Here is a 13,615-nt window from a genome sequence, read left to right as displayed (position 1 = left end):
CCTCCCCCAACACCTACCTTCATCTACTAACCGCCCCCCACCAAACTTCAACATCTCCTCCCAACCTAACTCCAGGCGCCGACCCTCATCCCTACGCCCCCTCCCCAAATCTTTACCCCCAACTCCCTCCCCATCTACCCGATGCCCAAAAACTTGAGGCTTTCCTTGGGTCCAAAGTGAAAAATAGACGCTTAGTATGCAAATAGAGTGAGAGGTTGGGTGGGAAGAGACTGATGTGGAGCATTTTTTTTTTAAATTCGGTCCTGGGATGTGGGTGTCGCTGGCGAGGCCGACATTTATGCTCCATCCCTAATTGCTCTCGAGAAGGTGATGGTGAGCCGCCTTCTTGAACCGCTGCAGTTTTTTATAGTGCACAATGGAGTATGTCGCTGGGCCATTTCAGAGGGCAGTTAAGAGTCAACCACATTGCTGTGGGTCTGGAGTTACATGTAGACCAGACATTAGTGAGCCAGAAGGGTTTTTATGACAATCCGGTAGTTTTATGATCACCATTACCGATGAAACACAGAAACAGAGAAAATAGGTGCAGGAGTAGGCCATTCTGCCCTTCAAGCCTGCACCACCATTCGATAAGATCATGGCTGATCATTCACCTCAGTACCCCTTTCCTGCTTTCTGTCCATACCTCTTGATCCTTTTAGCCATAAGGGCCATATCGAACTCCCTCTTGAATATATCCAATGAACTGGCATCAACAACTCCCTACAGCAGGGAATTCCACAGGTTAACAACTCTCTGAGTGAAGAAGTTTCTACTTTTTAAAAAAGGAGGGAGAGAGAAAACAGGGAATTATAGACCGGTCAGCCTGACCTCAGTAGTGGGTAAAATGATGGAATCAATTATTAAGGATGTCATAGCAGTGCATCTGAAAAATGGTGACATGATAGGTCCAAGTCAGCATGGATTTGTGAAAGGGAAATCATGCTTGACAAATCTTCTGGAATTTTTTGAGGATGTTTCCAGTAAAGTGGACAAAGGAGAACCAGTTGATGTGGTATATTTGGACTTTCAGAAGGCTTTCGACAAGGTCCCACACAAGAGATTAATGTGCAAAGTTAAAGCACATGGGATTGGAGGTAGTGTGCTGACGTGGATTGAGAACTGGTTGTCAGACAGGAAGCAAAGAGTAGGAGTAAACGGGTACTTTTCAGAATGGCAGGCAGTGACTAGTGGGGTGCCGCAAGTTTCTGTGCTGGGGCCCCAGCTGTTTACATTGTACATTAATGATTTAGACGAGGGGATTAAATGCCGTATCTCCAAATTTGCGGATGACACTAAGTTGGGTGGCAGTGTGAGCTGCGAGGAGGATGCTTTGAGGCTGCAGAGTGACTTGGATAGGTTAGGTGAGTGGGCAAATGCATGGCAGATGAAGTATAATGTGGATAAATGTGAGGTTATCCACTTTGGTGGTAAAAACAGAGAGACAGACTATTATCTGAATGGTGACAGATTAGGAAAAGTGGAGGTGCAAAGAGACCTGGGTGTCATGGTACATCAGTCATTGAAGGTTGGCATGCAGGTACAGCAGGCGGTTAAGAAAGCAAATGGAATGTTGGCCTTCATAGCGAGGGGATTTGAATACAGGGGCAGGGAGGTGTTGCTACAGTTGTACAGGGCCTTGGTGAGGCCACACCTGGAGTATTGTGTACAGTTTTGGTCTCCTAACTTGAGGAAGGACATTCTTGCTATTGAGGGAGTGCAGCAAAGATTCACCAGACTGATTCCCGGGATGGCGGGACTGACCTATCAAGAAAGACTGGATCAACTGGGCTTGTATTCACTGGAGTTCAGAAGAATGAGAGGGGACCTCATGGAAACGTTTAAAATTCTGACGGGTTTAGACAGGTTAGATGCAGGAAGAATGTTCCCAATGTTGGGGAAGTCCAGAACCAGGGGTCACAGTCTGAGGATAAGGGGTAAGCCATTTAGGACCGAGATGAGGAGAAACTTCTTCACCCAGAGAGTGGTGAACCTGTGGAATTCTCTACCACAGAAAGTAGTTGAGGCCAATTCACTAAATATATTCAAAAGGGAGTTAGATGAAGTCCTTACTACTCGGGGGATCAAGGGTTATGACGAGAAAGCAGGAATGGGGTACTGAAGTTTCATGTTCAGCCATGAACTCATTGAATGGCGGTGCAGGCTAGAAGGGCTGAATGGCCTGCTCCTGCACCTATTTTCTATGTTTCTATGATACCGGAAATGAGAGGGTATATATATCAGGAAAGGATGCTGGGTCTTGTTGCTCTTAAAAAAAGGCCTGAGGGGTGACCTAATAAAATGATGAAAGGTTTTGATAGCATGGATACAGAGAGAATGTTTCCCCTTGTGGGGAGGAGCATAACTAGGGGCCATCAATATAAGATAGTCACCAAGAAATCCAATAGGGAATACAGAAGAAACTTCTTTACCCAGAGAGTGGTGAGAATGTGGAACTCGCTGCCACAGGGAGGGGTTGAGGCGAATAGTATCGATGCATTTAAGGGGAGGCTGGATAAACACATGAGGGAGGAAGAGAAGGATATGGTGATGGGGTGAGATGACGAGGGTGGGAGGGGGCTGGTGTGGAGCATAAACACCGGCATGGACTGGTTGGGCCGAATTTCCTGTTTCTGTGCCATATAGAAACAGAGAAAATAGGTGCAGGAGTAGGTCATTGGGCCCTTCGAGCCTGCACCATCATTCAATATCATGGCTGATCATGCAACTTCAGTACCCCATTTCCTGCTTTCTCTCCATACCCCTTGGTCCCTTTAGCTGTAAGGGCCACATCTAGCTCCCTTTTGAGTCTATCTAACGAACTGGCCTCAACAACTCTCTGCGGTAGAGAATTCCACAGGTTCACAATTCTCTGAGTGAAGAAGTTTCTCCTCATCTCGGTCCTAAATGGCTTACCCCTTATCCTTAAACTGTGACCCATGGTTCTGGACTTCCCCAACATCGGGAACATTCTTCCTGCATCTTAACCTGTCCAATCCCATCAGAATTTTATATGTTTCTATGAGATCCCCTCTCATTCTTCTAAATTCCAGTGAATATAAGCCTAGTCGATCCGGTCTTTCTTCATATATCAGTCCTGCCATCCCGGGAATCAGTCGCTGCACTCCCTCAATAGCAAGAATGTCCGTCCTCAGATTAGGAGACCAAAACTGAACACAATATTCCAGGTGTGGTCTCACCAAGGCTCTGTACAACTGCAGCAAGATCTCCCTTCTCCTATACTCAAATCCTCTTGCTATGAAGGCTGACATACCATTTGCCTTCTTCACTGCCTGCTGTACCTGTATGCCAACTTTCAATGACTGATGTACCATGACACCCAGGTCTCGTTGCACCTCCTTTTTGCCTAATCTGTCACCATTCAGATAATATTCTATCTCCCTGTTTTTGCCATCAAAGTGGATAATCTCACATTTATCCACATTATACTGCATCTGCCATGCATTTGCCCACTCACCTAACCTATCCAAGTCACCCTGCAGCCTCTTAGCGTCCTCCTCACAGCTCACACCGCCACCCAGCTTAGTGTCATCTGCAAACTTGGAGATATTACACTCAATTCCTTCGTCCAAATCATTAATGTATATCGTAAAGAGCTGGGGTCCCAGCACTGAGCCCTGCAGCACCCCACTAGTTACTGCCTGCCATTCTGAAAAGGAACCGTTTATCCCGACTCTCTGCTTCCTGTCTGCCAACCAGTTCTCTATCCACGTCAGTACATTACCCCGAATGCCACGTGCTTTAATTTTGTGCACCAGAGGGCTGTGGAGGGTCAGTCGTTAAGTGTTGCTACCAGTGCCACGTGCTAGTCAGAGTAGGAATCGCAGGATAGCTCAGATGAATACGTGGCTTGAGCAATGGTGCAGCAGGGAGGGATTCAAATTCCTGGGGCATTGGAACCGGTTCTGGGGGAGGTGGGACCAGTACAATCCGGACGGTCTGCACCTGGGCAGAATCGGAACCAATGTCCTCGGGGGAGTGTTTGCTAGTGCTGTTGGGGAGGAGTTAAACTAATATGGCAGGGGGATGGGAACCAATGCAGGGAGATAGAGGGAAACAAAAAGGAGGCAAAAACAAAAGACAGAAAGGAGATGAGGAAAAGTGGAGGGCAGAGAAACCCAAGGCAAAGAACAAAAAGGGCCATTGTACAGCAAAATTCTAAAAGGACAGAGGGTGTTAAAAAAACAAGCCTAAAGGCTTTGTGTCTTAATGCAAGGAGTATCCGCAATAAGGTGGATGAATTAACTGTGCAAATAGATGTTAACAAATATGATGTGATTGGGATTACGGAGACGTGGCTCCAGGATGAGCAGGGCTGGGAACTCAACATCCAGGGGTATTCAACATTCAGGAAGGATAGAATAAAAGGAAAAGGAGGTGGGGTAGCATTGCTGGTTAAGGAGGAGATTAAGGCAATAGTTAGGAAGGACATTAGCTTGGATGATGTGGAATCTATATGGGTAGAGCTGCAGAACACCAAAGGGCAAAAAACGTTAGTGGGAGTTGTGTACAGACCTCCAAACAGTAGTAGTGATGTTGGGGAGGGCATCAAACAGGAAATTAGGGGTGCGTGCAATAAAGGTGCAGCAGTTATAATGGGTGACTTTAATATGCACATAGATTGGGCTAACCAAACTGGAAGCAATACGATGGAGGAGGATTTTCTGGAGTGCATAAGGGATGGTTTTTTAGACCAATATGTCGAGGAACCAACTAGGGGGGAGGCCATCTTAGACTGGGTGTTATGTAATGAGAAAGGATTAATTAGCAATCTCGTTGTGCGAGGCCCCTTGGGGAAGAGTGACCATAATATGGTGGAATTCTGCATTAGGATGGAGAATGAAACAGTTAATTCAGAGACCATGGTCCAGAACTTAAAGAAGGCTAACTTTGAAGGTATGAGGCGTGAATTGGCTGAGATGGATTGGCGAATGATACTTAAGGGGTTGACTGTGGATGGGCAATGGCAGACATTTAGAGACCGCATGGATGAACTACAACAATTGTACATTCCTGTCTGGCATAGAAATAAAAAAGGGAAGGTGGCTCAACCGTGGCTATCAAGGGAAATCAGGGATAGTATTAAAGCCAAGGAAGTGGCATACAAATTGGCCAGAAATAGCAGCGAACCTGGGGACTGGGAGAAATTTAGAACTCAGCAGAGGAGGACAAAGGGTTTGATTAGGGCAGGGAAAATGGAGTATGAGAAGAAGCTTGCAGGGAACATTAAGACGGATTGCAAAAGTTTCTATAGATATGTAAAGAGAAAAAGGTTAGTAAAGACAAATGTAGGTCCCCTGCAGTCAGAATCAGGGGAAGTCATAACGGGGAACAAAGAAATGGCAGACCAATTGAACAAGTACTTTGGTTCGGTATTCACGAAGGAGGACACGAACAACCTTCCGGTTATAAAAGGGGTCGGGGGGTCTAGTAAGGAGGAGGAACTGAGGGAAATCCTTATTAGCCGGGAAATTGTGTTGGGGAAATTGATGGGATTGAAGGCCGATAAATCCCCAGGGCCTGATGGACTGCATCCCAGAGTACTTAAGGAGGTGGCCTTGGAAATAGTGGATGCGTTGACAGTCATTTTCCAACATTCCATTGACTCTGGATCAGTTCCTATGGAGTGGAGGGTAGCCAATGTAACCCCACTTTTTAAAAAAGGAGGGAGAGAGAAAACAGGGAATTATAGACCGGTCAGCCTGACATCGGTAGTGGGTAAAATGATGGAATCAATTATTAAGGATGTCATAGCAGTGCATTTGGAAAGAGGTGACATGATAGGTCCAAGTCAGCATGGATTTGTGAAAGGGAAATCATGCTTGACAAATCTTCTGGAATTTTTTGAGGATGTTTCCAGTAGAGTGGATAAGGGAGAACCAGTTGATGTGGTATATTTGGACTTGCAGAAGGCGTTCGACAAGGTCCCACACAAGAGATTGATGTGCAAAGTTAGAGCACATGGGATTGGGGGTAGTGTACTGACATGGATTGAGAACTGGTTGTCAGACAGGAAGCAAAGAGTAGGAGTAAATGGGTACTTTTCAGAATGGCAGGCAGTGACTAGTGGGGTACCGCAAGGTTCTGTGCTGGGGCCCCAGCTGTTTACACTGTACATTAATGATTTAGATGAGGGGATTAAATGTAGTATCTCCAAATTTGCGGATGACACTAAGTTGGGTGGCAGTGTGAGCTGCGAGGAGGATGCTGTGAGGCTGCAGAGCGACTTGGATAGGTTAGGTGAGTGGGCAAATGCATGGCAGATGAAGTATAATGTGGATAAATGTGAGGTTATCCACTTTGGTGGTAAAAACAGAGAGACAGACTATTATCTGAATGGTGACAGATTAGGAAAAGGGGAGGTGCAAAGAGACCTGGGTGTCATGGTACATCAGTCATTGAAGGTTGGCATGCAGGTGCAGCAGGCGGTTAAGAAAGCAAATGGCATGTTGGCCTTCATAGCAAGGGGATTTGAGTACAGGGGCAGGGAGGTGTTGCTACAGTTGTACAGGGCATTGGTGAGGCCACACCTGGAGTATTGTGTACAGTTTTGGTCTCCTAACCTGAGGAAGGACATTCTTGCTATTGAGGGAGTGCAGCGAAGGTTCACCAGACTGATTCCCGGGATGGCGGGACTGACCTATCAAGAAAGACTGGATCAACTGGGCTTGTATTCACTGGAGTTCAGAAGAATGAGAGGGGACCTCATAGAAACATATAAAATTCTGACGGGGTTAGACAGGTTAGATGCAGGAAGAATGTTCCCAATGTTGGGGAAGTCCAGAACCAGGGGTCACAGTCTAAGGATAAGGGGTAAGCCATTTAGGACCGAGATGCGGAGGAACTTCTTCACCCAGAGAGTGGTGAACCTGTGGAATTCTCTACCACAGAAAGTTGTTGAGGCCAATTCACTAAATATATTCAAAAAGGAGTTAGATGAGGTCCTTACTGCTAGGGGGATCAAGGGGTATGGCGAGAAAGCAGGAATGGGGTACTGAAGTTGAATGTTCAGCCATGAACTCATTGAATGGCGGTGCAGGCTAGAAGGGCCGAATGGCCTACTCCTGCACCTATTTTCTATGTTTCTATGTTTCTATGTTTCTATGTTTCTATGTTTCTATGTATTCAAGGCTGAGATCGATAGATTTTTGGACTCTCGGGGAATCAAGTGCTGTACACTCGATGTCACCTCTGGCCTCTGTCAGGGAAACAATGCTACATTTTACAGTTAAGGGAAATCAAGTTTGTGTCCAGACACAAAATATAATCATCTTCAACCACAACAGCGGGGTTGAGCAAGGCTTTGAATACTATGATGATGATAAAACATTATTGAAAAGCATTAACTACACAGAGCATTTAATGAATATTCAGCTCTGTCCTGTGCACTCAGAGCAACCTTCAATCTGGTGAATAAATACAAGCCCATATCAATTATTGGTAGGGCAGGGTAGATGAGAGGAGAATATTTCTACTTCCGGGAGAATCCAGAACTTGGGGCCATCAATATAAGATCATCACTAATAAATCCAACAGGGAATTCGGGAAAAACTTCATTGCTGAGATAGTGATTAGAACGTGGAACTGGCGACCACAGGAAGTGGTTGAGGCGAATAGCTCGGATACTTTCAAAAGGAATCGAGATGAGTACATGAGAGAAAAGGGGAGAGAGAGAGATCTGCTGAAAGGCTGAGGCGAGAGAGATGGCCCGTGGAGTATAAATAGATGCTAAGAGGATGTTTCCCCCTAGCTGGAGAGTCTACAGTCTATGGATACGGAGACTCAGGCTAAGACGGAGATGAGGAGGAATTTCTTCACTCAGAGGGTTGTGAATCTTTGGAGCTCTCTGCCCCAGAGGGCTGTGGATGCTGAGTCGTTGAGTATATTCAAGGCGGAGATCGATAGATCTTGAGTCTCTAGGGGAATCAAGGGATGTGCATAACCCTAACGCAGGGCGGGAAAGCGGAGTTGAGGTCGAAGATCAGCCGTGGTCGCATTGAATGGCGGAAGAGGCTCGAGGGGCCATGTGGACTACTCCTGTTCCTATTTCTTATGTTCTTATTACTCGTGTGAAATATAAACACCAGCGCAGTGTGGTGGCCCCGACCTGCGTGAGAACAGCAGCGGGCAGGTCGGGGCCATAAAAGGAGGGGCGAGAGGCAGCCCAGGAGCAGCGCAGAGGCATACCACTTCAGAGAGCAGTGCAAGCTGCGACGGTAACGAAGTGTGACGTCACCAAGGTCCAGGTGGGTGATTGGAGCGTGGGCAGGTACAGCAGGAGCGGCGAGGTCGGGGCGGAGGAGCGGCGAGAGATTGTAGTGGGACGTGATCGGGGCCCAGGAGAGGCGAGAGTTCGGGGCCCAGGAGAGGCGAGGGCCCAGGGGCAGCACGGGTCCAGCCCACACTGCGATATGTGTGCGCACTGGGTCCGTGCAACAGAGCTGGTCTCCAGTCATCCTGGTTAACCCTTGCCACTGGACCAAGACCTCGCTCTGTCAAGCCCGTGTGGTGGCTGGTGTGCAACGGTCACCCCACGTTAAAAAAATCCACACACAGGCATCTTCTACCCTTCAACATGTAGTTCGGGACCTGGAATATTAGGTCCTTCATTGAAACACCAGCAAGTCATCCTTGATACGAGGGACTGCCGATGATGATGAACCACCAGCACGAGTTGAGCAGGATGTCCTGTACAATCTAGTTAATTCTATAAAATACACGAATGCTGGAGCTAGCAGTTTGAGTAATTTTCATGAGCAAGGCATTAAGTAGACGAGTCTTACTGTGCAAACTGCTTGCGTTAGGTTCTTGCAACCTTGGCGGTAAACATCGGACTTCGCGTCTGACCTTAAAAGAGAGAGAAGAGGATTGGAACCTTCGGGCCTCAGCGCAAAACACACAACTTTCTCACTGCACCAAAAAATAATCAGTTCATACTTACTGGTTGTGAAACCATGATAGCACTCCATGTTCCAACACCACCCAAAACAGACTCCATCCAAAGAACCTGGAACGCTGGTGAAATAATATCAGTCAGAATAGTCGCACGGGAAGACCAGAGTTGTATCAACAGGGGAACAATATTGCAGTCCAGCAGAGAGCAGATACCGGGGATAAAAGGGTGACAGTCTGAGGACAGGTTACACAGACTGGCTCATATCCCCTCGCGTATCGAAGATTAAGGAATGATCTAATTGAGGTGTTTGCGATGATTACATTTTATTGCAAAGGGGATGGAATATAAAAGCTGGGAAGTCTTGCTACAGTTATACAGGGTATTGGTGAGGCCACACCTGGAATACTGCGTGCAGTTTTGGTTTCCATATTTACGAAAGGATATACTTGCTTTGGAGGCAGTTCAGAGAAGGTTCATTCGGTTGATTCCGGAGATGAGTGGGCAGTGAATTCCACAGATTTGCAACCCTCAGAGAAGAAATTCCTCCTCATTTCAGTTTTAAATGGGCGGCCCCATATTCTAAGATTATTCCCCCTAGTTCTAGTCTCCCCCATCAGTGGAAACATCCTCTCTGCATCCACCTTGTCAAGCCCCCTCATAATCTTATACATTTCGATAAGATCACCTCTCATTCTTCTGAATTCCAATGAGTAGAGGCCTGTAATGTCTGTAAGCTTGTAATGTTTGTAGCTCCACACTGTGGATGTGGACGTATTGTGTACTGCAACTACAGAGTTAATAATTAAACAGAAGCAGCAGGTTCCGGTGGCTTCCGAGAGAGCTGCCTGCCATGTTAGAAAGCTATGCGCGTTTGTGCTCTGTGAATATATCACAAGGCCCAACCTTTTCTCATCTCCAGAATCAACCGAGTGAACCTTCTCTGAACTGCCTCCACTGCAAGTATATCCTTTCGTAAATATGGAAACCAAAACTGTACGCAGTATTCTAGATGTACATCTGCCGCACGTAAAAGCATCCTAAAAAAAGTATTTCTAAAAAACATCTGGTTTGAAAAATCCGAGATACTCCTCTGTTCTTGCTAAACTACCCTCACACTGGGACTCTCCCAAATGTTCCTCTCCCATTGTCGACATAAAGGTGAAGCTACCTACTGCATAGCAAGCAGTTTGTGCACCTCACAGAGATTTGATGTTCTTCAGTTATAGTTTGGTGCCAAGTTCTGGAGGCACCTTGGAATTAAATGGCTGGGAGGCTAGATAAGCAAATGAGGGAGAAGGGAATAGAGGGTTAGGCTGATAGATTTAGATGAGGAAAGACGGGAGGAGGCTCGAGTGGAGTATAAACGCCGGCATGGACTGGTTGGGCCGAATGGCCTGTTTCTGTGCCATATATCCCATGTAAAGTTTAGAACAATACGAGTCTGTCTCTGTAATCTCCTCCAGCCCAACAGCGCTCCTCCAATTCTGGCCTCTTGACCATCTCAGATTTTAAATCGCTCCACCATCGGCGGCCGTGCCTCAACGATTATCTGTCCCACCTGTGGCTCTCGTATTGGACTGTTCCAGCCACCTAAGAACTCATTTTAAGAGTGGAAGCAAGTCTTCCTTGATTCCGAGGGACTGCCTATAATGATGATGATGATGGGGTATGTAGAGAATGCAAGAAAGGGGTACTGAGGTGAATGATCAGCCATGATCTTATTGAATGGTGGTGCAGGCTCGAAGGACCAAATGGCCTACTCCTGCACCTAATTTCTATGTTTCTATGAGGAGGAATTTCTTCTCTCTGAGGGTTGTAAATCTGTGGAATTCTCTGCCCCAGAGAACTGTGGAGGCTGGGACAATGAATATATTTAAGGCGGAGATAGACAGATTTTTGAGTGATAAGGGAGTAAAGGATTATGGGGAGCGGGCGGGGAAGTGGACCTGAGTCCATGATCGGATCAGCCATAATCTTATTAAATGGCTCGAGGGGCCGTATGGCCGACTCCTGCTCCTATTTCTTATGTTCTTATGTTCCAGGTAATATGCAACCAACTACATCTCTAATGCCCCTGCATCTCACTGTTGCTGTTCTCATCCTTACCCCGACCCCTGTGCACTTCCTCGACTTTAAAAACAGCTTAACAGCTTCTGTAGGCACATTTGAGGTTGGGAAAGCTCCTTCAAATGGATAACTTACATTTACAACAAAATCTATGAACTCTGCGAATTCACATGAAAAGCAGTTACCTTAAAAAGGTGTCCTTCAAACCTGTGCACCACTTGATACACTCCCTAAAAAGAATGATGAACTGATGTTAGTTGCACTATTCGCTTTGCACAGTCATTTAGGAAAAATAAATGCCTTTTAAAACAATTGCCTAGGATTTATGCTCTTTTGGAAGTTCCGCTTGTAATTCATAGTTATAATAACTGGATTTTTTTTTTAAAAAAACAGTTCCGCACAAAATTCATTACCCATTCTCGTATTGCAGTTTTCTGCCAAAAGCACGGTCAAACCATTCTTTCGGATGAGATCTTAAACCAAGGCCCCGTCTGCAGCAGGAGCGGGTGATCGAGAGGTCCATAAAAAGGGTGCGGAGTTTGGGAGGAACCACAGCAGCGGGAGCTCGAGGCCGAAAGCAAAACAAAGAAGTAAAAAGAAATCGAAGTGTGATGTCACAGCCAAGCGGGTAAGTGATTGGCTGGTGGATTGGTGCGTATTTTATCTTTTTCTTTTCTCATCAGTAGGAAACCTTTGGCATTGTTGCCAAATTAAGTTAATTTCAGGGTTAAGTCATGGCAGGAGAGCCCAGACCCGTGTCATGCTCCTCCTGTGCGAGGTGGAAAGTGTCCCTGACTATTTTGTGTGCAGGAAGTGTGGATTCACTCTGGAGCATCCGCGAAGCTGAGGGTGTCGTGAATAGCACGTTTAGTGAGTTGGTCACACCGCAGGTAAAGGTTACAAAGGCAGATAGGAGATGGGTGACCATTGGGCAGAGCAGGAGTAGGAAGGTAATGCAGGGGTCCCCTGCGGTCATCTCCCTCCAAAACAAATAGAACGCTTTGGATACTGTTGGGGGGAGGGGGGGGATGACTCATCAGGGGAAGGCAGCAGCAGCCAAGTTCATGACACCATGGGTGGCTCTGCTGCACAGGAGGGCAGGAAAAAGATTGAGAGAGCTATAGTGGTAGGGGATTCTAATCTAAGGCGAATAGATAGATGTTTCTGCTGTCGCAACAGAGACTCCAGGATGGTATGTTGCCTCCCTGGTGCAAGGGTCAACGATGTCTCGGAGCAGCTGCAGGGCATTCTGGAGGGGGAGGGTGAACAGCCAGTTGTCGTGGGGCATATAGGTAAAAAAACTGGATGAGGTCCTACAAGCTGAATTTAGGGAGCTAGGAGTTAAATTAAAAAGTAGGACCTCAAAAGTAGTAATCTCAGGATTGCTACCAGTGCCACGTGCTAGTCAGAGTAGGAATCGCAGGATAGCGCAGATGTATATGTGGCTTGAGGAGTGGTGCAGAAGGGAGGGATTCAAATTCCTGGGATATTGGAATCAGTTCTGGGGGAAGTGGGACCAGTACAAACCGGACGGTCTGCACCTGGGCAGGACCTGAACCAATGTCCTAGGGGGGAGTGTTTGCTAGTGCTGTTGGGGAGGGTTTAAACTAATATGGCAGGGGGATGGGAATCTATGCAGGGAGACAGAGGGAAGTAAAATGGGGGCAGAAGCAAAAGCGAGAAAGGAGATAAGGAAAAATGGAGAGCAGAGAAGTCAAGGGCAAAAATCAAAAAGGGCCACATTACAACAATTTTAAAAGGACAAAGAGTGTTAAAAAAACAAGCCTGAAGGCTCTGTGTCTCAATGCGAGGAGCATTCGTAATAAGGTGGATGAATGAACTGCGCAGGCAGCTGTTAACGGATATGATGTAATTGGGATTACGGAGACATGGCTCCAGGGTGACCAAGGCTGGGAACTCAACATCCAGGGGTATTCAATATTCAGGAAGGATAGACAGAAAGGAAAAGGAGGTGGGGTGGCGTTGCTGGTTAAAGAGGAAATTAATGCAATAGTAAGGAAGGACATTAGCTTAGATGATGTGGAATCGGTATGGGTGGAGTTGCAGAACAGCAAAGGGCAGAAAACATTAGTGGGAGTTGTGTACAGACCACCAAACAGTAGTAGTGAGGTTGGGGACAGCATCAAACAAGAAATTAGGGATGTGTGCAATAAAGGTACAGCAGTTATCATGGGTGACTTTAATCTACATATTGATTGGGCTAATCAAATTGGTAGCAATGCGGTGGAGGAGGATTTCCTGGAGTGTATTAGGGATGGTTTTCTAGACCAATATGTCGAGGAACCAACTAGAGAGCTGGCCATCCTAGACTGGGTGATGTGTAATGAGAAGGAACTAATTAACAATCTTGTTGTGCGAGGCCCCCTGGGAAAGAATGACCATAATATGGTAGAATTCTTCATTAAGATGGTGAGTGATACAGTTAATTCAGAGACTAGGGTCCTGAACTTAAGGAAAGGTAACTTCGATGGTATGAGACGTGAATTGGCTAGAATTAACTGGCAAATGAAAATTAAAGGGTTAATGTTGGATAGGCAATGGCAAACATTTAAAGATCACATGGATGAACTTCAACAATTATACATCCCTGTCTGGCGTAAAAATAAAACG

General features: G+C 46.3%; 1 protein-coding gene across 3 annotated transcripts in view; it reads right to left on the bottom strand.

The window, feature by feature from the left end:
• Positions 1 to 13,615, bottom strand: part of osbpl1a (oxysterol binding protein-like 1A) — a 316,457-nt gene that overhangs the window by 228,286 nt on the left and 74,556 nt on the right. For all 3 annotated transcript variants that reach the window (XM_070896777.1, XM_070896770.1, XM_070896784.1), the window contains exons 9-11: positions 11,170 to 11,214; positions 8,963 to 9,036; positions 8,805 to 8,868 (exon numbers count right to left, since the gene is read on the bottom strand). In XM_070896777.1, coding sequence (XP_070752878.1) covers positions 8,805 to 8,868; positions 8,963 to 9,036; positions 11,170 to 11,214 — 183 coding nt within the window. The remainder of the gene's footprint in view (positions 1 to 8,804; positions 8,869 to 8,962; positions 9,037 to 11,169; positions 11,215 to 13,615) is intronic.

This window comes from Pristiophorus japonicus, chromosome 1 (genome assembly GCF_044704955.1).
Source record: "Pristiophorus japonicus isolate sPriJap1 chromosome 1, sPriJap1.hap1, whole genome shotgun sequence".
Classification (NCBI taxonomy): Eukaryota; Metazoa; Chordata; class Chondrichthyes; family Pristiophoridae; genus Pristiophorus; species Pristiophorus japonicus.
Note: the sequence above shows the minus strand (reverse complement) of the source record. Positions and strands in the feature narration are given on the sequence as shown.